At 29.4% G+C, this 18,099-nt stretch overlaps 1 protein-coding gene across 11 annotated transcripts in view; it reads left to right on the forward strand.

Moving 5' to 3' along the window:
* Nucleotides 1–18,099, forward strand: part of LOC107445872 (uncharacterized) — a 244,730-nt gene that overhangs the window by 216,151 nt on the left and 10,480 nt on the right. For all 11 annotated transcript variants that reach the window (XM_071184745.1, XM_071184742.1, XM_071184746.1 and 8 more), the window contains 9 exons: nt 982–1,145; nt 4,716–4,875; nt 7,762–7,847; nt 8,799–9,057; nt 10,429–10,722; nt 12,071–12,238; nt 14,406–14,561; nt 15,836–16,144; nt 17,592–17,903. In XM_071184745.1, the coding sequence (XP_071040846.1) occupies nt 982–1,145; nt 4,716–4,875; nt 7,762–7,847; nt 8,799–9,057; nt 10,429–10,722; nt 12,071–12,238; nt 14,406–14,561; nt 15,836–16,144; nt 17,592–17,903 (1,908 nt within the window). The remainder of the gene's footprint in view (nt 1–981; nt 1,146–4,715; nt 4,876–7,761; nt 7,848–8,798; nt 9,058–10,428; nt 10,723–12,070; nt 12,239–14,405; nt 14,562–15,835; nt 16,145–17,591; nt 17,904–18,099) is intronic.

Genomic DNA, 18,099 nt, shown 5'->3' on the forward strand with positions numbered 1-18,099 from the left:
TGAGCTCAGATAGGGGTAACATCTGTTAGTTTTCCATTACAGGAAACTAATTTTACCCTAAGTTGTTAAACAGAAAAGCTTGGAACATATTTCTCTGTCGTATGCTATCGAAATATTTCAGTATAGTACTATACTGCTATTCTGTGTACTATTTCAGTACTATACTGCTATTCTGTGTACTATCTCAGTACTATACTGCTATTCAGTGTGCTATTTTAGTACTATACTGCTGTGCAATATAAAAATCAACGTAAGCAACAAAAAGTTCAAAATAGAGAATTTTATGTGTTTGACATTTTCGTATGATAAGTTGCTTAATACTAAAAAAGTTTTTTTTTTAATTAAATTTTGTTTTATCTATTTTTTGAAATTTCATTTTAGCATTCACAGAATTAGCAATAGAAAGAAAATAGTTGTCAAGTGACCTTTCTCAAAATTTACAGCGAGGCACTTGCGTTGTTTTTTCCATAGCACGGCAGTATACATGTTAGGTATTTTTTGTTTAATGCATTGTATTAATTAAATTTAGACAAAAGCATTATATTTATGTTGAAATAGCATTATAAAATTTTGTTTGTCAGTTTATTTTCCCAAATGTAATGAGCTTATTAAAAAGGATTTTATTTCAAATAGTAATGCAAAATATAATCGAAATCTCTTAGGAAACTACGTAAAATTCAATGCCTATATAGATGGCTCTTGAAAGACCCTCCGGTCTAAATTATTCGATTTTAGTGCTCGGACTGTTGGTGTAACCCCAGTAAATTATACGAAAAAAATGACATGAAAAGAAAATATTATTAAGGTTATTCTATATTCCGAGTGATAGATTTTGTTAAGGGTTCATTGTTTAATATTTCAAATTAACCACCTAATTTTTTACTTTGTAAGTATAATTTTTGAGTTTTAAGAACTTTTAGGGTATATTTCATGATACACAAATGAATTATTAAAAAAACTTATTTCCTTTATATTTTACAGTTAAACCTGGCAAACCGAAATTTATCATATGTACTAATGTCACGCAAAACAGTTTATCCATGCAATGGAATGCTCCAAAGGGACTAGATTATGGCGAAGCTCCAGCTGGCTTAATATATCACATAAGATATTACTCTGTATCAACAAATCTTCCTGGCTCAAAGGTATTTACATTTTCTCAACTGATGTCTGCCTAGACCCATACTAAACATTAACATATTGGCTTAGCATGTCATGATCATTTTTTTTATTTAAAAAATATCCTTTTAAGGTTATTTTAATATTCTAAATTGAAGAAAAAAAGGACCAAAAAACAGTCGATCTAAATTTGTGACCAAATTAAAAATATTTCTGAGAAATTCAGTGAAACATGTGTATAACAATGCTTGTAGGAACATAGAAAGAGTATTGCTCTAGACCTGCAGTTTCCAAAAGGTGTTTCACAGTACCTTAGCATTCTGTGGAAAGGTCACATGTATTCCGTGAGCTAGAACTTTTTTTTAACCAGTAATTTTTTTTTACTTCTGATATGGGTTTGTATCCGACCAATAATCAATTTTTCTTTTAATATTTAGGTTGTTTTGATAAGAATATTTAAGTAAAGTGTTAATAAAAGAGAAATAACAGGGGTCTGTCTATGTTTTTCTGAGAGGTACCTATTTTGTGAAAATTTAGACATAATTTGTGAAAAATTATGTTAAAAAATCAACGCAAAAATATGGATTTATCGTTTCTTAAGGGATACAAAAATAATATTTTAAGAGAAAGTATTTTGTGAAACTATCGTTTTTCCTAAAATTGAATTTGTGAAGGTAACAGTAGTAAATTCAGCCTGGAGAGACCCCTGAATAACAAATATTAAAAAAAAAAAATCCAAAAATAATATATTGAAGGAATTACTAAAGTGATTCGCATTTATAAATGATTGCATCAGTATTTCCCCTCAAATAAAAATTAAATAACCATTTCAAAAATGATTTTTTTTTTTCTTTCTGAAAACCATTCTCACAGTTTATTAGAGTTTGTTTTATTTATGCATACGCCTAAAGCTACTATTATTAATCTAAAAACCTCTGCAGATTTGGGAATTCAACTGCATGACATAAAGCGTAATTTTAAAACACTTATAGTTGAATGAAAAATGAAATGAAAAGAGAAATGAAGTAAAGGATGAAGAAGTAATGAAAAAATTTCATTTTTCTTATTAAATGTTCCTGAATTTGTTTGTAGTGTTTTTCTTTTATTTTTAATTTGCATATACATACTTTCTATTGAAATTGTTTTATAATTCAAAGCTTGGCCAAAAGAAATTTGATGATTTTGAGTTTTGTTACTGAAAAAAATTTATAAACGTTACTCTATACAGTTTAGCACTTCCATGCAATGTACAGTGCGCATAAAAAGGACCAATCTGAATAACTTTTGATCTAATAATCAGATCTTCACATTCTAGGACTCAATCTTAATGCTTTGAAGGGTTGTATCTACTTTCTCTCAATGAGCAGCATGTTTATTCAGAGAAAGTACATTTTTGAGTCTGATTTTATGCCTTAAAATATAGTCTCCACTAATTAATAAGCATATTTGAAGTAACTTCCTTGAACCATTAAGATTGAGTTCTGGAACGGGAAGATATGATCATTAGATTAGATTTAAAGCTTATTCAGGGTGTTCCATGTATTTTTATGCCCTCCCATTTTGCAGGTGCAAGAGAACAAGAGTCACCATTTGCGAGTAAATTTAAATGTTTTTTTTTTACATGGTTATTATTTTTTAAAAAGAAAGAAAAAGTACTGATAAATCATTTGTTATTCAAACAATTTCAAAACTATGAAATATTCTTGTAAAAATTTGGCCTAATTTACTATATGTACTAAGAAATGCATAAGTAGAATTTGTTAGCAAAAATAAAATATTGTTAATTATTAGCTATAATTAGGAATTCTTTTGAGTTAATGCCAGACTTTCAAACATTCAAAGCTTTAATGCCTCAAAAGTGAACTTTGTAAAAAAAAAAGTGGTCAATTGAAAGTTCTGCAATTGGTGTAAATTACCAAACCGTACTTTACAAGTTCATCTCAAACAAATAAATTTACATTTTTTTATAAATTTATTTTGTAAAAATTACATTTATCTTTCAAATAAAACTGATTTGATGCTAGAAAAAAGTTTGCCAGTGGGTCTAGCTTATATTTAATATATGTAATTACAGGGTGCATATCGTTTTTATAAAGTACTTAAAGGTGCTTATTTTCGTTTTTAAAAGCCCTTAAAGGTGCTTTTTTCAATATTTTTCAAAATGAGAATTTTTTTTTTTACCATGCTGATTTTTGCCGTGAATTATACAAGAAGACATAGCCTTATTCAACGTTTTTTTCAATTATTTCAACCCTAATTTATTTTGGCATACCGTTGGTATAGTGCAGGGATGGGCAAACTACGGCCCGCGGGCCAACTGTGGCCCGCCGGAAGATTTTATCCGGCCCGCGGATTGAATTTTTATTTGCCGATCAGTGGCAAATATAAATAATATACATCCACTCTCTTGTCGACTATGTTTAAAATTATTTTTGTTTTTCCTTTTTTAACAAAGTACTGATGACATTTTTACTTTCTCTATTTTTGTTCTACAAAACATAAATTAATGGAAATAGTTAGCACAGACAGCTTCAATTGGTAAAATGTTGAAGGCAGAAGTTCTTTATAGAATAGCCGTAGATTGGCTCCAACTAGCATTTGTCTTTCTCGAGGAGCTGACTTATGGAATCTAATAAAGGTAAATTGTACTTCACATTTGGCAGACTGCGCATTTTACGCTCCAAAGAGCGGACAATCTAACAATCATCTGAAGCAGTTGTTTCTAAATATGCCAAAGTTTTACAAATCATTACCAAAAACTAGTTTCCAAAATTTAATATTTCATGCCCAGAAAATCAGTACTATGTTTGCTTAATCTTATATATGTGAACAAGAGTTTTCAACTATGAACCTTAGAAAAAATCATTTCAGAAGTAGACTAACAGAGCCTTGTTCCTTAAAATAAGCACATCTCACTTCGAACCTTAATATAAGGAACTTTAAAAAATGAAATCGCAATTTCTGTCATCTCATTAAATATTTAAATTAAAACTTGTATATCGCTTTTTTTTTTAAATTTTGAAGTTTTTACTTGGCCCACCAAGCATTTTTTTCCTTGATTTTTGGCCCTCGACAAAAAAAGTTTGCCCATCCCTGGTATAGTGTATGAAAACACCCTACTGTCACGAGTATTTCATTCGTTTGATGAAATACTTGCGGGTCCGCATGTGTGTATACTGAGCTGGATTCAGTGGAAAGGATTTTTGCTCTCTCATGTGCAACTCTAATGAATTTTGCAAGAGATTCTCAATTTCAGACATCATTTTCCGCCCTCTGGAATCAAACCGAAAAATCGCAAATTTTTGCTGAGTACGGGGACCAACTAAACATTGTCAAAAAATTTTCTCTAATAGCGATAGAAAATTGTATTTCTCTTGTAAATTTCATCACTGGTGACGCGCCATCGTCTTCCTTAGTGGCTAGTAAATGAAACCATCAATTGTCAAAAACTTCTCAACCCTGTCGAATTTTGATGTTTTTAAAGCGCTTAAAAGGTGCTTATTTTTTGTTTAAAAATTGGCTGCGCACCCTGAATTAATCATATGACTTTATAAATTTGTTACTAATGTTTTTTTTTATTTTTATTATTTCTGCAGGAAATAGAACTGTACGCTGAGAAAAATCTTAACATTTCTATTGTTGATTTGGTACCTCATACTCTCTATGAGTTTGAAGTAAAAGTTCGCCTAAATATATCAGGTGATGAATATTATTGGAGTGAACCTTCGAAACATACAGAAAAAACTAAGTCTGATGGTATGTTTTTTTTTTCTTTTTAAACTTTAAACATAATTTTTAATTGATTTTGTTATTCATAAATGATGGGTATTCTTAATGATAACAAAATTATAAACATTTAATGATATTATCAATTGTGAATAAATGTAGTTTTAATATATTTTTTCTAATGTGTGTAAACAAATACATATATGTGATTTTTCAGTAATTAAGGGTGTTAATAAGTATTTATTTATATGCTGACTTAATTATATGGGATGGTTCAATTATTACGTAAGGATATTCTTGACATTTATGGACTTCTCTGTTGTTGGCAATAATAGAGCAATTTACAAACCCTCTCTCATACTCAGGGCTAAAGAGAATACAAGGGCTAGTTCACTCCGCTCTTAGAGCTGAAGCTACGATTTCCCTCCTCATGACGTCACTGTGTCTACAGATCTCGGAGATCGCGAGCAAAGATATGATAACTTTGCATCTTTCTCTTGGCTATTATCCTTCAAACTTTACGTAATTAACACATTATTTCCGTTCATAAACATAGTTCAAAAAAAACTTTCTTGGTTATTATATTAAAAAAATACCATTTTAAACTTATAAAAATGTTTTGCTAGTTGGTGAAAATGACACGATAAATACTTTATTTTAAAAAGTTCAGTTTTAACTTTAACTATTAAGAAAAATGAAGGCATATATCGACACTTTTTTTATCTACATATTCTTTTATAAAGATAAGTTAAGTTAAATTTAGAATCCCTGATTTTAAAATATGTCGTTAATAGCAATTTGTTCATACTTAATCATTAGGAAACATCAACCTTAAACGCTAATTACTGAAACAAAATAATAATTTAGGTTCATAATGACATTAGAAATTTTACAATTGTTTATAGACATTTAAATTTACGATGATATAATTTATAGATATTTAAATTGAAGAGAATATAATTTTTAAAAAAAATCATAAATATTTAGAATAACTACATTAAAAAATATGTTATGAAATTAGGAGAATTTCAACTATATACTATATATTTTATTTATACTTTTTACTTACATTTTAATTTTCTTTGACTTTATCTATTTTTTAATTCTTTTCACCTGCCTTTCTTTATGAAGTAACGAGGCGGTTTCTATTTAGATAATGAATTTTTATAAAAGTTCTTTACGACAGAATAAACGTATTGCGGTTTTATATTAACTGTGTCATTTCGGAATCCATTCTTTACATAGTTGTTCATTTACTTTAGGGAACACGCGAAAAATTATACTTTTTCCTTTTGTTTTTATATCAGAATTTTTGCAAGTTGCAATCGCGCAAACTGGCATTTCGATAATAGTTTTAAATTCTTGTAAATTCACTGCAAAAACTGAGGAAAGTCATTATAGAAAATAACAAATGTCTTAGAATATCTCGCAAAAAGAAATGATCCAATATTAGTTAGAGCTAGTAAGGCCAAACGCTCCGTTCTTGAAGTAAAAGTGCGAGCTTTGCGCCAAAGTGACGTCGGAGGATCGGCGCGGCAAGAGATACTTCAAAGGAGTGAACCAGCCCTTCTATTCTCTTTAGCCCTGTCTCATACTTGTGTAAGAAATTTGCAGCACTTTCCTCCCCTCGTTTTGCTTCGACTTTACTATAGTTATCCAGTTTAAAGATTAATTTCACATAAAAAGATGCAACTATGCAATAAACAAAGTTTATTTTTTAATTCATAATGGAAAATTTTGAATTAAATAGGCTTTAGGAATCTTTAGTGTTTAAAACTCTTTACCTTTAAAAGTCTTTAAATATATATATTTGATTAAATCTTTAAATTCAACTTTTATTCCTCACTTGTAATAAATTCTTATAAAATGTAAATTTCTTATCAAAGGAAAAATAATTATCTAAGCAGTTACTGATTATCATGTAATTTTTCAAACTAAAAATAGCAATTTTAGTCCGTTTAGGAGGTACTATATATTTCTACTTCACGGTTATTGCTATGTTTCACAGGGCTCTATCTAGATTAGATTATAATATGAACATAGGGATTCCAATTGTAAAAGTTAATTTTCTTTTGTAAATAATTTAAAAAGTCGTGTTACTATTATATTTTATATATTTTTCAATGTAATCATTTATATAATAATAAATTAGTACACAATTTTATGTCAACACATTGTTATTTGTTATCGTAAATTCTCTGGAATTTATTATTAAACAATTGCATGCTCGTAAAATTAACTCGCGTAGAAATTCAGCTTTTTTGCCAATCTCATCCCTGTTTTAAAAGGATGTAAGATAGAGAGATTTAAGTGTCTTATTTAAGCATTACTCATACCCCTCATTCTCTTTTGTAAAATCTCTGATAAAATAAGCAAACTACAAACCCCCTCCCTATTAGGTAATATTTGAATGGCACCTTACAAAAAAAAAATATATTTATAAATTTTTTATTCTAGGTGGATAGCATGTCAGTTAATAATTATGGTTTTGAATATATCAGATAACTATTTAAATGTCTTCACTTTTCATAAATTTGCAAAAATAAATTAATGACTATTGAAATAAGCATCCTATTTGTAAATAAGGAGAAAAACATCTACATTTATGCTCAAAATTATGCAGATTTGAACAAACTTTGAGCTAACCTAAACTTCAACATTGAAAATTGTTTTTTCTATGAGTTATCTTTTGTTAAATTGTATGAATTTTTTTTTTTTTTTTTTGAGCTATGGAGACAAGCCGCTCCACGGGAAAATTTTTTAAAGTTGAACAAAGTATCTTAATTTATGAGAATTTTAAACATTTTCTTTTTTTTTTATATAATAACTTAATACAGCTTGAAATTTTTTTTTATACAATTTTAATTTTTTTAAAAAAATATTTATTTCAATTTTAAAAAATAATTTTATTTCTAGTTCCGTACCTGGCGCCTGAAACCACAGGATCTGCTTTTGATATGCAAATCATTGCTGGCAACCGATCTATAACATTGTATTGGAAGGTAAATATTTTATCCTATTGTTGGTTTTTATTAATATGATCTGAAACATTAACATGTGAAATGAAAGTCAGAGTGTAGAAAATTGTGATTAGACCAACCATTATCTATGGGTCAAAATAGGACTTTGACCGAGAAATATGAAATGGTGTCAATAACCTCGGAAAGAAAAATTTTAAGAACCAATTTTGGTCCAGTAAGAAAGGATGATGCGTGGCAAAGGGGATTTAACCATGAAACCCGAAAGATGTATAAAGAAAACGATATTATAAACTGTATAAAATCAAAAAGAATCCAATGGTTGGGAACATAGAATGGATGACAGCAGGTGCTCAAAAAATATTTTTAAAGTCCAGTGCCACGGTCAGTGGAATCGGAGAAGACCGAAGAAGAGATGATGGGGAATAAAAAATTCTATAGCAAAAACAAGACAAACATATTTTGAGAAGAGTTATTCGGGAGATCATGATCCAACATGGGCTTTAGTATGAGGGAGGTACTTTTATTTGACATGGTTGATTAGAAAATGAGCTGATGAAGTGTCATAAATCTTTTAGTGTTTGAGCTACTGAAACACTGTCAACTTTTTTTCTGTTAAGTGTTACCATTTTTTGCCCTTTCAGATCCTAAATCACATATTCTCAATAATTAAATAATTCTCCTTTCAGGGTCTTATGGATGAGACCAGCCAATCTGTCTATAACAGCCTCATGGAAGTAATTCCAACTCTCACAATAAATCTCATATTATTATTTATACATACACTTTAGTACATATACTCTCGGAATTTGTGGGCATTGTGAATCACTTCCTACTTCTTTCATTGAAAAATTAAAATATTCCCCATGATCTATAATGGCAAGGGTAAAGGGCACTTATATAAAATGATAAAAGTTCATTTTAGAATGATTTAAAATTACTTTCCATTAAATATGTATGCATTTATTTTTTCAGTCTATCCCATCTGAATTAGAGCATGGGGAAGGATTCCACTATGCAGTTCGGTATCACGAATATCACGTTGTCCATCGTCGATACAAGCGTGAAGTGGTCAAGAAGCCAAACTATTGGGTTACAGTTGCAAATGCAACTAGTTTCACATTTGAGCATCTGGATATTGATTCAGCTTACATATTTAATATATTGAGTGCTAATAAAATAGGAAATTCCTCCAATGACACTACTAGAATTGTTGTGGACAAAATTGAAAAAAGTAAGTTTATTTATTTTATTTTTTTTCCTTTTTAGGCTCTAAGTATTTTTTTAAACTACTTTATTAATTAAATTTTTTAGTTCATAAATTTTTAAAATGAAGCTTACATTGAAGATTTGTATTTGACATTAATTAATAATAGTTGTTTTGTAATTTTCTACACAATGCTTGTTTGTTGTTTATACATATTTAAATTCTTCAATAAAAACTAAAGTATTTATTACTTGTTAAAAATATTATTTTTTTTTCATTTCTGGTAACTAATTTTACCATACAAACTATCATTAACTGACTTATATTTTACTACTTGCTTAACTGAAGTACTCTCCTTGCCAGTTGTCCATAGTCACTGACAGTGTTGCCACTGTCAACACTCAATAGTTCGAGGTTTAATTGTTTCAACTAAGGTTTGGCAGTTATAAGAATTTCAAAAGTACTCTCCTTTAAGCTGTATTTTTTTCCTGTTTCCATAGCAGACAGAATTTTTTGGTTCGACAGACACTACTCTCTAATTTCATTAAAATATGCAAGGCAGGCATTTTTTTAGAGGTTTTTCTGCTAAATTTACATGTATACATATGTAAGCTAGACATTCATTCTGCCATTCCAATTTTGTTTTTCAAAATCTGATTTTAGTTTTTTTTTTTCTTCTCCAAAATTTTATCTTTAGCATTACAATTAAAAAATGAATTTTGTTCATTTCTGTCAATCAATAAGGTATTATACATGGTGCATAGCATTTTTAAAAAGGGCTTAAAGGTGCTTATTTTTGATTTTAGTTTTTTAAAGGCCCTTAAAGGTGCTTTTTTCATGGGGTGTTTTTAAAAATTGCTTAATTTTCCAGTTTCAAAAGTGAGATTTTTTTTCTTCTTTGCCAAGTTGATTTTCGCTGTGTATTATGCAAAAGCGTGGTTTTCATATTGTTCTATTCAACGTTGTCACAATTCATTCAACCACAATCCATTTCGGCTTGCCGTCGGTCCGTAACGTATGATATCGCTAATCATGTTGCATGTTTGATCAAATACTTGGGAGTGACTAGTGAGCTTGGTTTGGTGAGATTGTTGAACTCTCATGTGCAACTCTGCAGCATATTGCAAGATATTCTCTATTTCAGGCTTCATTTTCCACCCTCTGAAATCGAACTGAAAAATCTATCTTTTTATGGTGGCTAATATAATCAAGAAAATACTTCTTTGTCAGAAACTATAACTGGAACTATAGTTATTTTATCATGATCATGTAAAGTCTTTAAAAATTATTTTGCATTTTGTTAATGTATATAGTGCTTATAAAGCTCTTTACTTGTGCTTATTTTTTGTTGAGAGATTTGGCTATGCACCTTGTTATAAATTGGTAAATCTTTTTTAGTGATACAAGGACCAAAGGACATAATGGTTATATCGTATGGGAAAGGAAATTACTCATTAACCTGGAAAAATCTCGCCTTGGATGTCTCACATTTTACCCTGTTTTGGTGTCAGACACTGAAATCGAGACCAGCAAAGTGTGATGGACCGATCGAGTGGCTTCACACAGCGGAAACCAGTCATGAGTTGTTGCTTCCAGATCATCATACGAATTATCAGTTTGCTGTCAGTGCAAATCGAAATGATCAGACTTCTGGAATGGTTTGGGCCCCATGCATTGCTTCATACGCTGGTGGTATGTAAAATATTTTTACTTTCCTAAATTATAAACCCCGTTTTAAGTTGAATATTATCTAAACATTAATTAATAATTATTTGGAAATGATAATATAAAGAGTAAAAATTTTTATTCTTAAAATAAACTGTCAGAAAATTGTTGACCCTCAACCTCCATGACTACGCTGGCCTACTGCGGCTTGCAGTGGTAGTTCTTTACTATATTAACTTAATGAAAATGTGTAAAGTGTATTAGTTAACATAATTTTAAACTATATATATCTTCCTGTTGTGAAGAATTATCTGGGCTTTAGAATTGGCAAATAACCTAAATATTTTAAAAGTTATTAAACTTTTTAAAAAATCTTCAATTTGGCGACATTTCTCCTCACTGCCTTATTCTCAGTTTTTGAAAAATGCCAATTTGGCAACATTTTTTTACCTAGATGAAAATTATCAATATCACTGCCTTATTATCAGTTTTTCCAAATTATTATGAGTCCAAGTAATGCAATATGGAGTAAGTTCTTAAATTTTTAAAAATTAGACCACAAACTCTTTTTATTCTCACAAAACTGGCTTTTCTCCATATTGACATTTTGCTCCGTTTTCAAAATAAGTGTAGCCGTCGCTGTCTTTAGATAGGCTAAACTCAGCTTAACAGTCACGAATAACAGTTGCAAACTCAAAGCAGTTATAAAAATAGGATATTATTTGCAAAAGAGCAACATTTTATATTACACCGGAGCCTTCGAGAAGCAGCCTTAATAAATGTTTTATAAACACTAAGCAGTTATAAAATAGGTTAATAAGCATTTAATGTTTTATAAACACATTAAATGCCACAATTTTTCTTATCTTTGTGAAAGCATTATTGTAGGCCAATATTGAAACTCTTTCCTTTAATGCAAATGTTTCAGGTTAGTATTCATGCACACAAAAAAGGGCTGTGTTCCCTTTTGTTCTTTTCTTATTATAAATTATACAACTTTTCACCTAATTTTTTGTGACATAGCTTAAAATTTAATAATTTGTTCAAAGCAATGTAACTAAAAAGTGTTCAACCAGCATATGTTTGGTGTTATAGCAATGCAGATTTTGTAAATTTGCAACGTCATAAAATGTGTAGCTGAAAATTAAAAAAATTATTTAAATAAATCAAAAATAGAATTGATTTTCATCCTGATACTCAATTTGTTATTCATTTTCACTTGAAGGTAAAAATATGTGAAATAGGTATGTTAAACGATATTATGTAAATCAACACATTTTTATGTAATTAAACATTTATCTTTATTATTTAAAACAGTTTTTAATATCTTGTAAAGTTTTTACTTTAAGTGTTATTCTTTTCTTTTTTTATACAGTTCGATATTCGGTCAGCGAAATGAAATTAACAATTAAAAATGCTACTAGTCTTAGAGCTCAATGGGCCTTATCTTGTAAAGCTCAAGAAAAAGTTATTAAAAAATATTTAATTTCCTATTGTTCCTATCCTGGAAAATGTGTGGACTCTGATTGGAAATGTGAGACTGGTACGTAGACAAATTTGAATTTTTTTAAAAATTTATGTAAAAAAAAATAATTAATTGTGTTTTGTTGATTGTTTAATAAAAGGAGGTTAATGGTTGTAATTGTTATGATCATATATAAAATTATCAATTTTACTGGATTTTTTTATCTCATTACTCTTGGTCATGGATTGATTTTATTAAAAATTCTTCTGTGTATGTTACATACAAAATATATTAGAGAAATTCTTGTTAAATTTGATATTTCCTAAAACTCCTTTTCAAAATTAATTTTTGTTGAGCTCATTCTCTGTTTTGAGAATTTCAATAATTAAGACTACCTTGTGACAGTTCTGTTATATGCGAGTATGGTATTCAAATATATGCGAGATATTTCATTTTTTTTTATTTTGAATTTTTACTTATATGTTATTACTATCTGAAATTAGTTATTATTTTGTTTACTTATGCAAATTGTAACTTTAAATATATATTAAAGAGAGAGACAAATTGCATAGCTGTTAACTCCAAAAATAAAAAAAAATCCAATCAATTTATGTATAGAAATATGACAGTGTAATTATTTGTTTGTTGTTCACTATTATAATATGATTGCGTATCGCTGTGGACTGATCGTAAAGACGTGGTTTGCAGTAGAACACTGAAGTAAGGCATCACTGGCTGTGGTCAGTAAACGAGTGTGTGACCACTTTGATCAGCCTGTGTAGGAACCACGGTTGTGCAATATTGGTCCTCGTTAAACTGTTCTACCGCAAATTGCTCAACTTCACGCGTAGGTCGTCGAGTTGCCAAAGCAGGGGAACCATCCCCCCTGCAGAGGATCAAAATTAGTCCATTGTTACAATGACCTCTGTTGAATGATATTCAGGTTAAAACGAAGGCCATCAAACTTTTTCGATCACCCCCTCAAAAAAAAATTTTTTTTTTTAAGAATATGAAAAAAACTTACTTGTTTCTTAAATAATGTATTTGAATTATACAAAAATCAACTGTTTGCTTAGATTAATTCGAAGGATTTGCTTGGCGACGCTTAGCTTGATCAGAAATGTTTGGTTTAAAATTTATTAGTTTCAGTATTAAATTGTCTCAGCTCTTAATATTCAATTTATTTATCTGTTTAGTTAAAATGGAGTTAATATGATTAAAACCAGATTCACCCATATATGAGTTTGAGAATACAATTAAAAAATGAAATGCTGCATTTAAAAGTTTTGGATATATTTGTGTGATATTTTGTGTATTTTGTCAAATCTATACTGACAGTTTATTAAGAGGCATCTTTGCCTCAAGTTTAACTATTAGTTTAATTACTTCATTTTGTAAGTGACTGTCAATATTTCTAACTTAAGCAGAAAGTGGCATGATAATCCATTCCGGGGATATACATATTTTTAATATCTCCAAATTTTTATTTAAAATTATTGCGATTGAATGGCATTGGTGTTCATTCACCTATCCCTTACATTGGATCGACCTCAAACTGGTCTACATCGACCCCTGGGTAGAGTATAAAATAGGGTGCACCTTCTATTGTTCTATTTAAACACGATAACTTAGGGCTTATACTGTTCATAAAATCTTGCATTTTTCCTATTTCTATCAAAATTTCTTTTTATAAGAAAGTTTTACTTTAAAGTTAATTTCCTTATTTTCTTCAAGAACATAAAAAATTCCTTAAATAATTTTTTTCCAATATTGAATATAGTGAAAGTTTTCAAACCAACTTACCAAAAAGTGAGTAGGAAGCCCTTAATTATAAAAATCTTATTGTAATACAATACAAATATTAAATTTATTATTTATCAAGCATCAAACATTACAAACCATGCAAATATTCCAAAGTTTTAAACATTTTGTTATCCAGATGCCTACTAACTTATATCTTTTTGTTAAGAAGCTTTTTCTTGTACTTTTTTGTATCCAATATTAAAGCTCAAGACAAGACTAGGCATATTTCAATTTTGTTTAATATTTTAAAGAGTTGTAGTAAAAATAAACAGGATTTCGAGATAATAGTAAAAAGAAAAAAGATGTGGCATTTCCTACTACAAAAAATATTGACCACCTAATAAATTTGTTGTTTAAGTTAGGATGAAAAAAATATGTATGTTAGAAAAAATATATTTCTATGCATTGTTTCATTATTGTTTATAAGTAATTTTGATTTTAGGTTGGTCAAATGTGACAGTCTCTGATTCTTCGAGAACTGAATATATTCTGAGCTCTTTGAAGCCATATACTTGTTATGTGGCTTTCATTAGAGTTCTGACGAACAGTGGTTGGAGCGAAAACAGTGATTATGCTTATGAATCTACAATGACATCTGGTAATTTCATTAAATCTGAAATAAATATTAGACTGTTTTTATCATTTTATGCACGCTTATTCTTGGTTACTTGAATATTTATTAACATGCATGATCATTCTTATTTTTTTTTAAAGTGATAACTTTTTGTTCTATTTTTTTCTCTGTATATTATGGTATTTAATAAAGAATTTTTTTAATTTTTTCTTTATCTAAACTAGTTGATTTAGTCATTTTGAAATCTACCTTTTTTCGTGAAAGTTTTTACTCCACTTCTTTTTATTTCCTAATCTTTTAATAAATTATTGAGGTATATTATGCAGTTTTAATTTTCTATTTTAGATGTGTTTTTAATGTATGTTACTGTTTTTAACGGGTTTCACCCTAAAGTAAATAAGTTTCGATTAAATTCTATGTGATAATTGCCTTTTGTATTGTTATATTGACAAGTTGCAGTGGCTCAGTGGTTTATGCGCTGAACTTTCATTTAAAAAAACTGAAGATCGATCCCCATCTGCAACTTAAAACCCACCCGGCGTCAGATGGATGGGTACCAGTTTGTCAGAAAAGTAAAAGCAGCCTGCGCACAATGCTGTCTACGTTGCCACATTAATTTCATTGGCAATGTAATTGTGTCTGGCTCACAATGGACTAACTTTCTAATTTGATCAAAAGAATAAATCCCAATTTATTTACTGTTTATTTCTGAATATAAGACGATCAATGTATAAGCCAAAGAGTACACTTTTTATTTGGAAATTCACCCAAAATTCAAAACTGGTAAATAATCTGGAAAAAAATCATGGTTATCTTGGAAATTTATATATGTAGTGTGCAAAATATATAACAGACCACCCTTAATAACATTTGATATAAAGATCAGATTTTCACTAAGACTCATTCATAAAGGCTCACCGGGGTAACCTCAGATATGCTAATTAATAAGTCCAGACGATATTTTAAATTACGAAATCAGACTCAAAAACGTACTTCCTCTGAATAAACATACTTTTTTTTTTGTTGACAGATTAGGATTTCTGACCCCCTAAATATAGGAGGGTGCCTCTATCTATGAAATAGGGTCTTAATAGTTTAATCAGGAGAGCGCTTCAAAGTTTGAATCCCTTAATGTCAATTTTATATTTTGCGTATTTCGCTATATCTCGAAAACTTTTTTGGTAAATTGAAAATATTTAACACACAATACATTTTCTAAAATATCTCAACTTTAATTCAGAAATACACAATATATATTTTAAGTTTATACTATTATTAATGTAATTATTCTATTTCAGCTCCAAGCGATTCTCCGAGGAATGTCATTGCGTCTGTTGTTCCCGTTGATCATTATTCCGCTGAAATAGAGGTGATATTTGATCCTCCGACAACACCTAATGGAGTGATTACCAAGTACGAAATATACTACAACGAGTCTTCATCTGAAGATTCAACTCTACGGAAGGAAGTAAAACCGGATGAAAGCAGGGTCAGAATTAAGAATTCTGTCCACTACTATACAAACTATTCCATTCAAGTGTCAGCTTGTGTCCAACAGGCTTGCTCCAAGTTATCCACTCCTGTTTATGTTTTCACTGGAATTTCAAGTGAGTCTCCTGTTTGCTTTTTTTATTTTTTGTGTGTTTGATAAAACAGTTTTGAAAGTTGTTCCTTGTATTCTTTTACGTAGCCTATATATACATAGCATTTTAAAAGGTGCTTATTTTCGTATTTTTAAAGCCCATAAGGGTGCTTTTTCAGTGGGTGTTTTTATAAAGTGCTTAATTTTCCCTTTTTGAAATTTTCTTTTCGTTACCATGTCGGTTTTTATTATGTATTACCCGAAAATTGTTTTCACATTGTTTTATTCAATGTTTTCACAATTTATTAAACCATAATCCATTTCTTTGGACTTTCCTCCCATAGTGTCTAAAAGCTCCAATCATTTTACATGTTTAATGAATTACGTGCGAGTCCGCATGTGTGTTTACTGAGCTTCGGTGAGATTATTGCACTCTCATGTGCAAGTCTGCTGCATTTTAGAAGATATTCTCAATTTTAGGCTTCATTTTCCACCCTCTGATATAAAACTGAAAGAATCTCTTGATCATTTTATAAAGGCTAACATAATCAAGAAAACAGAAACTAGAACTAGAACTATAGTTATTTTATCATGATCATGTACAGTCTTTGAAAATTATTTTGCATTATGTTAATGTTATATAGCGCTTAAAAATAAGTTTTGAATACTTAAAAGGCGCTTATTTTTTGTTGAAAAATTTGGCTCTGCACCCTGCATAGGTCCTAACTTGTATTGTCTTTTGAACAAATTTTAAGTCATAGAAATATTTATTTTTCAATTCTTAATCTTAGTTTCTAAAAAATAGCATCTATACCATTTTTTATTCAGGACCCTATAAAATAAAACCAGAAAGATCTGAAAGAAAGTCAACAGATTTATGGTCGAAACATTTTTTTGCACGATCTAGAGGAAGACCAAAATTACGATAAATTGATTGCCTTGAACAAGATCTTAAATTTAAGAACTAGGAATCAAAATGCATCACATGGGAGAAAATGGAATTCCATTGTCAAAAAGGCCATGATCAACACCAGATTATTATGTTTTTTTAAGAAGTATGCAGTTCAGAAAGTTAATAGAAATTTATGAATTTCAAAATTTCAGAGAGATTATAAGACTTATAGAGACTATAGAAATTGTCTATAAAGCAATGTAAAGTCTCTAAACCGTTCTGAAGAAGACGAAAAACTTAACATTTTATTCATTTTCAAAGTTTTTATTAGAATATATGCTGTATCATTCACAGAATGTACTGTGATTATCAAATTACAGTTTTTAACAATTGTGAACTAATTATTCATAATTTTTTTTTATAATAACGCTAATTTAATAATTTAAAACTAGAATTTTGCATTCTTTTGCTGTAGTCTTGTTTATTATTTCATTAAAGCAAAAAGCTTCAATAATAGGTCAAGTTTCAGTTTAAAAAGTTCTTTCAGCCTATAATGATTCTGATTGATTTTTCTCCATAGATCCTAGTCCTGTGAATAAACCAAGAGTGGAGCAAATTGATTCTACTTCGAACATCACTTGGGACCCTCCAAACCCTCCAAATGGACCCATAAATTTCTATGAAGTAGAACTATACAGCAATGACACTGGCAAAAGCATGCATTATGTCGTCAACTCTTCCAGCTCTTTGTCCTTGAAGAGAGAGTGCAACGTTGTTGAGCCAGATGAAACTGTTTATGAATTGAGTGTCCGAGCCGTGAATTTGGGAGATTTAGGATCTCATCTATATGGTGAATATAGTCATCCTACAAAAATGACCTTCTGCAGTCCAGGTAAAATTCTTTTCTTTTTTTTTCTCCTTTTTTTTCTTCTTAAAACTTCTTTTTTTTATACAAAGCACATGTTATACATCGTATGTATGGTTATGCTTTTTTAAATTCAATACTGAAAAATGCCCCAGTTCTGATGCATATTTTTAATTGACACTGCTAAATTATCTGAATACAATATATATATATATATATATAT

Source organism: Parasteatoda tepidariorum, chromosome 9, assembly GCF_043381705.1.
Source record: "Parasteatoda tepidariorum isolate YZ-2023 chromosome 9, CAS_Ptep_4.0, whole genome shotgun sequence".
Classification (NCBI taxonomy): domain Eukaryota; kingdom Metazoa; phylum Arthropoda; class Arachnida; order Araneae; family Theridiidae; genus Parasteatoda; species Parasteatoda tepidariorum.